This window comes from Ursus arctos, unplaced genomic scaffold (assembly GCF_023065955.2).
Source record: "Ursus arctos isolate Adak ecotype North America unplaced genomic scaffold, UrsArc2.0 scaffold_24, whole genome shotgun sequence".
NCBI classification, from domain to species: domain Eukaryota; kingdom Metazoa; phylum Chordata; class Mammalia; order Carnivora; family Ursidae; genus Ursus; species Ursus arctos.
The window spans coordinates 24,756,072-24,765,489 of record NW_026622919.1 but is presented as its reverse complement, the minus strand read 5'-3'; the positions used below and the strand labels follow the sequence as shown (position 1 = coordinate 24,765,489).

Here is a 9,418-nt window from a genome sequence, read left to right as displayed (position 1 = left end):
CGGTAGCGGAAGCAGATTTCTAAGACCGGAAGCGAGTGTGAGGCAAACATGGCGTCGGCGGTGCTGGCGCTAAGGACACGGGCGGCTGGTAACGGGACGCCGTGGCTGTTGCGGGGCGAGGGGTGCAGGCGGAGCGGGAACCCTGTAGGGAGCCTGGGGGTGGAGGCCGTTCCTTGCGGAGGCCCCTGGGTGCGGAGCCGAGAGAGCCCCGGGGGGCCCATGAGCTTTGAGGGGCAGCTGTCACTGACCACGTGACATATCTCGGGCGCCCAGCCTTGGGTGGTGGTTCGAGGAACATGTGTCCTTCCTTTGCCCCGCGCGCAAGTACAGCTTCCCTAGCGTTTGGTGACGTGGGCACGCCGCTTCCACTGCGTGAATCCCCTCATCTACAAATACTGGCACACTGGAGCTCAGAAAGTTAACCCGCTCGTTCAGCAGATTGAAGTCTCTGTGCCAGAACCCTGCGGTTAGGTGTTGGGGATCTCAGCAGAGATGAAGACAGTCTCTATCTCTGGGTTCTTTCTAGTGGATAAGCCAATAAATAAGCACATAAAATGGTTGCAAATTGTGACGAGTGCTGTTAAAGAAAGCAAAAATGTGTGTGTGTGTGTGTGTGTGTGGTGTCGTTTTGGGGGTTGGTGATCAGGGAAGTCCTTTGAGGAGGTAACATCTAAGTTAAGACCTAAAGGATGAAGGGAGGCCTAGCCCTGTGAGAGAATGAGGGGCAAGAGAGTGATAAGCCAGTTTTACATGTTGAGAAGCAAACCATTGTTCTTAACGTGAATTTAAAAGGGAGTAGGAGTGGAAATGAGGAAAACAGATGGGAAGCTATAGTAGCCCTGATGAGACATGATTTAGCCAAGATGCTAGTGTCAGTGAACTGGGGGAAATCGGTGGTTTTCAGATCTGTTTTGGAGATAGAACCCAGAATTTGCTGGTGAGCTGGATATGTGAGATGAGCAAAGGGAAGCAATCTGCAATGACTTCTTGATTTCTGCCCAAGCAACCGCATAGGTGGTAGCATCATTTACTCTGAGGTGGAGGATGGGGAGTAGGCTGAAGGGCAAAGATTTGTGAGAGAATGTAGATAAAACAAAAGCCCCATTCCTCAGCTTAATAAATTAGAGGATGAACGAATGAATGGATTTAAAGGTAGGTAGATCCTGGTTCTGGGCATGGAACGTATCTTTCTAAGTATTTATTTCTGGTCCTTTGTCCCAGCCACTCTCTGTCATTAAAACTTCAGAAACCTGGTTTCAGGAACGCTGAACTTGTAGACTCCGGAGACTCACAAGGCTTTTGTAAAGACTCTGGCATAGCCCTGATTAACCATGGCTGTGTCTGGAGACCTGAAAGCAAGGACTGCCAGCCCTGTGCTTGTCATATAGCAAGTGGCTTCCAACTTGGTTAGTATGACTTTAGTTTAAAAGTTCCTTTTAAAAAGAAATGCCATTGAGCATTTTGGAATGAGTATGGAGAGTTCAGATTGTCAAGGGTAGGGTGTCAGTCTTCTTGGTCAGGACCCGTACTGGGTGGGCTTGCTGACGAAAGAGTCCAGCCTTCTGAAATAGCTAAGAACCTGTGGGAGCCACTCCCAGAAGCTGTCTTTTTTGTTTACAAGTATTTGGTGTGCAGGGGATGGGTGGATGGTTGAGAAAGTGGTGGATGACGCCAAAGCAGGACCCTCTCTCTGGGTGTCCTGTTGCTGGGCTCTGCGGTCCAGCCCCTCCACAGTGTCTGGAGCCTTGAGGACATGTGGTGAGTGAGGCTGAAACCGGCAGCCCTGCGGTGTCCTCTTGCTGGCTTATATTTCTGTGGTGTTTATTTCTTCTCAACAGGACTGAATGTGTCAGGACCCAGGGCACATGGTGTTTATTTTTTTTCCGTGAATATTTCACTGCCCACCGCCTCCCCCGGCCACACACACACACTTCTCATGCAGTACATACACCCCGGACAATACAAGGAATGACTTGTCCCCCTGCTGTGGGAGAAGGCCAAGGACTTCCAGACACTCCCTGAAAACCAACACAGTCGAGTGGCATTTCTGCGCTCATATCTTCCTCACCTCCCCTGCCACTACCCCCCACCACCTCTCAGCTTAGCAAATGGCCCATTGACGCAGAGAAAGAGTGATTGGGAGCCTCTCTGAACAACATTTCTGTTATGTCTGCAGTTACAGCCCTGCTGAGCCCCCCTCAGCCTGCGTCTCTTGCCGTCAGATACGCATCCAAGAAGACAGGTGGCAGCTCCAAAAACCTGGGCGGAAAGTCACCAGGCAAACGCTTTGGCCTCAAGAAAATGGAGGGTGAGGGTGTGCCTTGGCTTCCATTTCCCAGCTGCACCCTCCCTTGCTGTTCCTGGCATTCCTTGGCAGAACAGGAAAACCGTTCACCCTCGTTATGTCCTCTCTGCTTAGCTTGCCAGAGTACTTGGTTCCAGATTACAGATGCACAGAAGACCTGAGGCAGGGAAGGGGTCCTGAGGAAGAGCAGATAGGTGTGAACCTGGGTCATGTGAGTGGAGAGAAGAGAGAGAAGACTGGCAGGGGCGGTTTAGGGGGGTGAGGCTGGCGGGGGAGCTAGGGGGCTGCTTGTGTCCGAGCATGTAGGAATTGGCTTTGTCCAGGGTCAGCCTTAGAGGCTGGCGTGCGGCATTGGGGCCAGGAAAGCAAGGGCCAGTATGTTTTCTTAGCACTTTGCTGTGTTGCCCCATCCCCGGGGCCCACGGTCAGCGTGCTTGTGGACTTTTCTTCTAGGTCACTACGTTCATGCTGGGAACATCCTTGCGACTCAGCGCCACTTCCGTTGGCACCCAGGCGCCCATGTGAGTTGCTCTGTGGCCCTTTCCCCTTTATTCTTTACCAGGACCACCTCTCTCTGCTCCTAAGCATGGTAGAGATAACAACACGGTTGTGTTTATTGGGTACTTGGCAAATGCCAAGCATCATTTTGCTTCCTGGGCCTGCATTGTCTCGTTTCATCCTTAGCCCATCCCCATGATGCGCACTAGGTTTCACCTCCATTTTCCAGGTGAGATGCCAGAGTCTCAGGGAGGGGAGGGGCCCACACGACAGAGCTGGGGTTCGTACTGGGGCTCCCTGACTCCTGGTCACTTTGCCTTGTGAAGCATCAGCCTGGTTCTCTTGGGTCTCCTTTTTAACCCCCACCTGTTAGAGGTGGAGATGCCTAGTGATTTGAGATACTTTTTGAATCTTGGGAAACTAACTTCAGTGTATTCCTTTTTCCTTCTTGCTAATCCTCTTTTGCATAGAATTGTTATTAGATGGCTGAAAGATAGTTGGAATTTAATAAAATAGAATTCAGTTCATGTGCCAGAAATTAGGTCCCTATCAGGCAGGGATTTCAGTTTTCAGCAAGTTGGGATTACTTTCTGAGGTCGGAAGTTTCTTTGTTAACACAGATCTGTACTGTTTCTTTCTTTCTTTCTTTCTTTTTTTTGGTGAGATTTATTTATTTGAGAGAGAGCACGCAAGCGTATGCACAAGCCAGGGGTGGTGGTGGGGTGAGCGGGCAGAGGGAGAGGAAGAGAGGTGGACTCCCTGCGGAGCCCCCCCCCCCCCAAGCTCAGAGCCTGCCTTGGAGGCCCGGTCTCACAACCCTGAGACCATGACCTGAGTGGGATGTTTAACCGACTGAGCCCCCCAGGCCCCCTGTACTATACTCTTTACATCATCTTAAATGTTAGTTTAGTTTCCTTTGTAATCAGTCCCCCCACTGCCCCTTTTTTGGCAATTTCAGTAGGTACAGAAAGACTGATAGTAGCCAATAATTATGTCAGGAATGCTGATTTGCATGTGAATTGGTTGTATCTGTAGGAGCTGTGTCTTTTAGAACTTGACACACTGGCTGTGTTAACTCTTGGGACTTAGTAAAATAACGACAGCGATAATAAAAGCTAATGTGTTTTGAGCTAAGGAGTATCTAAGCTGTTTATGATTAACTCACTTAATCCTCGAGGGGACCCCATAAAAGTAGTTAATATTCTCCCCATGTTGCAGATGAGAAAGCTGAGACGCGGTAAAGTGATACAACTTGCCCAGGCCGCATGACAGTAGGTAGTGGTGCTGGGATTTGAACCAGGCATCCTGGCTCCAGAGCCCGTTCCTATCATCAGAGAAATATTGAATAATGCTCTGTTGCCTGGGTAAAAGTTGCCACACATCCACTCTCAAGTTCTAAAGGAAAAATGCTGAAACATATACAGTTTACAAACTGTATATGCAACACGTAGTTTATTCTCCGCTCATAGTTTTCGTCCGGAGACCAGCTAGAAACAGTAGCTGCTTCACGAGGTGAGGATTAAAGGGGTTGGGGAGCACTGCTTGGACACGCAGGCGCTGTGTAAGTATTAGCGGCTGTCGCCATGATTGCCGTCTTGTTAGATACTTATTACTGTAGAGCTTTGGTCTGTAATTTCCCTAGAGCCTAAACTTTAGAGATCGCTATATAGGATGAAAACTCATGTTTTCTATGACAACTCCAGTGTTCTTGAATTTTAAGCGAAGTGAGCTCCTAGGGGGCAGCGACTGGGGGCATCTTCCTGGGCCTGTTTTCGGGATCTGTCTGGTGTGGCGTCTGGCTGGCTGCCAGGCGTGGGTCCAGAGATCAGCCTTCAGGGACTGAGCACCTGTGAAAATTGGGTGTTGGAGTTTTCTTTTCCCTCTTCTGTCACAGAGTCAGCAAAGATGCCGAGGAAGTGCCAGGCAGCAGGAAAGGGAACCCGAGATAGAGCTTTCTGATCTGCCCTTTGGTCCCAGAGCCTGAATCCTTCGGAGAAGTTTGTCCCAAAGCCCTGGGGTGGACCGCCCAGCCGTCGGTCCAGCTGACCCTGCCTTTGTGTTGCAGGTGGGGCTGGGGAAGAAGAAGTACCTGTATGCCCTGGAGGAGGGGGTCGTCCGCTACACTAAGGAGGTCTACGTGCCCAGTCCCAGCAACGCGGAGGCTGTGGATCTGGTCACCAGGCTGCCCCAGGGTGCCGTGCTCTATAAGACTTTTGTGCACGTGGTTCCTGCCAAGCCGGAGGGCACCTTCAGACTGGTAGCTATGCTTTGAACTCCTGGCTGAGGCCACTGGACGGAGCCTGGAGCCCAGGTGACAGGAGAGGGTGGCAGCCGAAGTCAAGGGTCGGGACGACAGGGCCTCCTGAGGAAGTCTGCTTGGCGGTGACTGCGGAAGACTGAAGTGACTGGCTGGGAAGACCCGACCTGGGGCCAAAAGTAAAGTTTGCTGGAGTCACGAGTCTGTGCCGTGTGGGGATAATCGCGGCCGGAGCTGCTTACGTGTGCCGGTCCTTACCGCGTCCTGTGGCACCCACTGGGGCGCTACCACAAAGCAGAAAAGAGGCCTCAGAGCGAGGAAATGAAAAGAAGGGAGTGTGTGTGAGGAGGGAGTAGCTTTAGCACCATCTCCCCGAGGGGAAGGAAGAGGACAGCTTGTGTTTGAGGGTGTCACAGCAAACCACCCTTCACCACCACCCCCTAGCCCCTCCCAGATCCCAGATCCCAGGCCGGGTCCTGGGAGGAGTGGGGGGGGGGCTACAGAGGAAGCAGCAAGGTCACGTCCTCTCCCGGAGCCGCATCTGGAGGGAGCTGGGGCTGTAGCCCCGGGACGGCCACATGACAGACCCTTCCCTGACTCCATGGGTCTGGCCTAGAGAGGCCAGGTGGACCCAGGTCCTTTCAGCGAGGAGGCAGAATGAGTGACAAACGGGCTTCTTTCCGAGCACCCGGAGAGAGGCACACCCACCTCACATCCTTTCCTGGTTCTTGGTTTATCTCAAGCCATAAACAGCAGCCGAGGATCTGGCTTTAGGAATACTCAGTCTGGGCTTGGAGTGGGCTGGCGCAGGCCTTCATCAGCAGTCCAGCCCAAGACCTTCGAGGCTTAGCTTCCAGCGGGAGGGCCGGGAAGAAAGCCTCAGTGGGGGCAGAGGGTCTCCTGGCCTTTGGAGGTTGGCGGTTTGGCTGCGGCCGCAGCGGGGCTGGTAGAGTCCAGTGGCTTCCTCCCAACGACTCTGCCGTGCAGGCGGGAGCTTCGGGGGTGGGGGGCACAGAAGCCCTACGGTTCAGGACATCTGCCTCGAACCGGTCACTTTCGTCTCTCAGGGCATGACCCCAGATTCTCCGCGAGCAGATCCCTGGCAGAGGTGACCCAGGGTTTGTTGCGGTTCACTTCGGCTCCCTTCCTGTGGGGTCTCATGGACCAAGGCCCAGCTAGGAAGATTGCTGCGGGCGTCTGTGTTGGCTCAGCACCGTCCCGGGCGGGCCCCGGAGAAGCAGGAAGGGGCAGGATGCAAGAGGTTCCCTCCCGCGCAGCGGTGTTGCCCTGAGAGCAGGGCGCTGCTGCACGGGGTGGGCGAGCGGAGCCACAGTTGGGTGCAGGCAGTGACCTTAGGGCCTCCTCAGAGCTTGGTGGCAACTGAGGGGTAGGGAGGGAGACATTAGCCATTCCCTGACACACTGGCCTCTCTCCACCGGCCCATACATACACGCGCTTTCTTGGGGCTTCGGCCTCTGTGTCTCCTCTCCCCTGGTGATGTTCCTTCCTGGAAACAAGTTGAGCCCTGGAGCTGTTGGCTCCGTGGAAACCCTTCCGCAAGAGACTGTTCTGAATCCCAGGGCAGGCCCCTGGGGGCTGGGGTCCGCTGTCCTTCCTGCCACCCAAAGAAGTGAAGTGGGGCCTCCTTCCAAATCCTGGGGCTCTCCATCAGTGGCCCTTTCCTCCTCCTGGTCTGAGGGGCTAGAGTAACATGAAAAAAGCTCACTTCTCCAAGGCGCCCGAGGCTAGGAATGCCGAACATTCACCTCTCCGCAGGCCCAGATCCCGAAGCGCTGTGCAGTCAGCTGGTGAGCCTGCTTCTGCTGGGCCTTCTTTCCAGTGGCTGGGCAGGCAGGCCAGCTGCCACAGGGGCAGCCCCTCTGGGGATAGCCCTGTAACCAACAACATCCGAGGGAACCAGGCAGGCACGCATGACCCTTCAGCTTCCAGACCTTCTTCCCAGGGTGAGCCCAAGATTAGGGTACCACGTGCCCTCCTCTCCCAGAAGTCTCTAGGCATCATCCCATCCTCCCCCCAGCCACCCTAGGCCCCTGGCCTGGCTTCAGACCCCCAGTACACACCATTCCACTGACTCCCTGGTGGCAGCGCCAAGGGTCCTCCCTCACTTGCATCCCCTGGGAATCTCGGCAGCTTCCCGCTGCCTGGACCTTGCTGGGGCAGGGCGTCCCGTGGTGTAGAAGCAGGGTGCGGGGCAGTCCTGGGGAGCATGAAGCTCCGGATTCAGGGTCGGCAAGCAAGAGAGCAGAGCCCAGCCCCTTCTGTCCCTGTACCTGTGTTGCTCTCCCCTTTAGTTCTCTCCAGTGAGACCAAGGCACAGAGCTCACTCCCCAGCATTTCTGAGATGCACTCAGTGTAAAGATAGCACTCCTGTCTGGCCACCAGCTCCTCCTCACGTGGTCTGGCAGCCAGTTCTGATGCCCTCTGAGGGACAGTCCGAGAGAATCTCCTGCTGTGCCCGCCTCTCCTTCCCCTCTGTCTCATGCCCAGAATTGGGTGTGTGCGTGGGGTGGGCTGGGGGGGTTGGCCAGAGCATGGGGAGGTCGTAGTTCGGACAATTCCTTTTGCTTTCTGTACCCAGGCTCCCACTTGGTGCCCCATCCCTTGAGGGTCCGGTAGCCACCACCTCCCTCTCCCTCGGAAGTCAGTGCTCTGGCCTTTCCCCTGGGAGCTAGGGAGAGGGTGAGCCTTCAGTTGCTTGGGGAGCTGGGATAAGACCACTATCCTCACCAGCAGCTCCCAGCACCAGGTCCCCATTAACAATAACAATCACCAGGCAGGACGCTGGCAAGGACGTTATTAACCCTTTCTGCCCTGCTGCCCTGGCCCCTCGGGAACCGAGGCTGGAAGGGGCAGAGTCCATAGGGTAGATTCCAAAGGCCCCTTCCATACCAAATAGTTGCTCTTCCCTGGCCAGAGAGCGGGTGCCCTTTTGTTGGGATTGGGGGGGGGGCAGCAGCAAGGGAAGGGTTGATGGGTAGGGGTGCTTACGTTTTGGCTGGGGCTACAGAACGAGTGGCAGGAGCAGACAGCCTGGCCACACTGGGGCTCACGCTGGTACGGCAGCAGCTGAAGGATGGCCGTGATGGATGCCAGGGCCGAAACTACCCTCCCCTCAGAGGCACAGTCGAGGGTCCACCCTGCCCCTGGCTTGCATGGGCCCGTTTCCCTCCCCACATTGGAATCCCACTCCAGAAGTTAGGTAGGATTGACCTGGCTGGCCTAGCGTCAGCTTGACATGCAGGGGAAACTGAGGCAGCTCCCTTTCTGCTGCTGCCCCAACCCCCTGCAGCAGACTTATTTAGGAGAGCAGGGTAGCTTTAGCCTGTCTCTTCAGCCCAGGGAAGTGATGTGTGTAAGGAGTTTAGAGAGGGACAAACTTAGGGAGGGAAGGAACTTGTGGCAGGGCTAGGCACCCTTAGAAGCAGTGGGTCTGAAGGGGCCGGGGAGGACTCCAGGGCCTGATCTCAGCCCCTTCTCCACTCTCACAGACCGCAGCATCCCAGAACTCGGCAGGCGAGGGCCCAGCCAAACACAGCGTTCTTCCCAGGTGGCTTGGTCTAGGTGACCCTATAGGTGAAGAGGCCGGGCTTCCGGCCTAGGGCAAGGGGTCAAGGGTACATCTGATCCAATCCTGGGACGCGGGACAGCAGTAGGTACTCACGACTATGGCTAGGAGGCTATTGTCCATGGTGATCGCTGCACCCAGAACAGCAGGGGCAGAGAGGGGTGCCAAGAGAGGGCCTCAGCCTTGAGCCACCTTAAAGACAGCCAGCAGGGCCACCCGCCAACCCGGGAACCCTGGCCCAGAGGAGCAACTGCTTTCAGACCCAGCGCCTCTGTGAGCGGGTCTCCAGGTTGTCGGTGTCTGCCCCTGCTCATCCTGTCAATGCCGTGCCATGTCTCCGTGTCCCACGGAGGACACTCCCCTCTGCGGGCCTGGCCGCCATGAAGGTCCCTCTATGACTTTCAGAAGAGGTTGGCAAGAAAGGGCTCAGTTTCTGGTATACCCGTTTGCCAGCCAGGGGGGCTCCAACTCGCCCAGACCCCTGTACTTCTCAGTTCCAAATCACCTCCAACCTCTGCCCAGCCACTTCCCATTGGCCCAGGTAACTGTGCTCAGGACGCCAATTGGCTGTCTTCTGCTCTTGGCTCCCGCCTTTAAGGGAACAGGGGTGTCCAAGGTTGCCCTGGAAACTGGGCATGCGGGCCACAAAATACAAAAGCTTCTCTGCTCAGGCTCTCCCCCTCCCTCCAAAGGAATGATTGCACAGCCTAGGGGCTCCAGCCTGCCCCAGCCAACCCCTACCCCCACCCCATATCCCACCTGCCCTGAATCC

General features: G+C 55.3%; 1 protein-coding gene across 1 annotated transcript; it reads left to right on the top strand.

Annotated features, from left to right (window-relative positions):
- The first annotated feature begins 19 nt into the window (after positions 1 to 19).
- MRPL27 (mitochondrial ribosomal protein L27) lies at positions 20 to 5,258 on the top strand. Its single transcript, XM_026513131.3, has 4 exons — positions 20 to 88; positions 2,177 to 2,308; positions 2,759 to 2,826; positions 4,869 to 5,258. The coding sequence occupies exons 1-4, from the start codon at positions 49 to 51 to the stop codon at positions 5,073 to 5,075; spliced, it is 447 nt and encodes a 148-aa protein (XP_026368916.1). The 5' UTR covers positions 20 to 48; the 3' UTR covers positions 5,076 to 5,258.
- The last annotated feature ends 4,160 nt before the right edge of the window (positions 5,259 to 9,418 follow it).

Excerpts from the sequence above, each read along its gene's own strand:
- MRPL27 (XM_026513131.3), top strand. The coding sequence starts at position 49 with ATGGCGTCGGCGGTGCTGGCGCTAAGGACACGGGCGGCTG. Across the intron at positions 89-2,176 it reads GCTAAGGACACGGGCGGCTG|TTACAGCCCTGCTGAGCCCC; the intron begins GTAACGGGACGC and ends TTATGTCTGCAG. Across the intron at positions 2,309-2,758 it reads TGGCCTCAAGAAAATGGAGG|GTCACTACGTTCATGCTGGG; the intron begins GTGAGGGTGTGC and ends CTTTTCTTCTAG.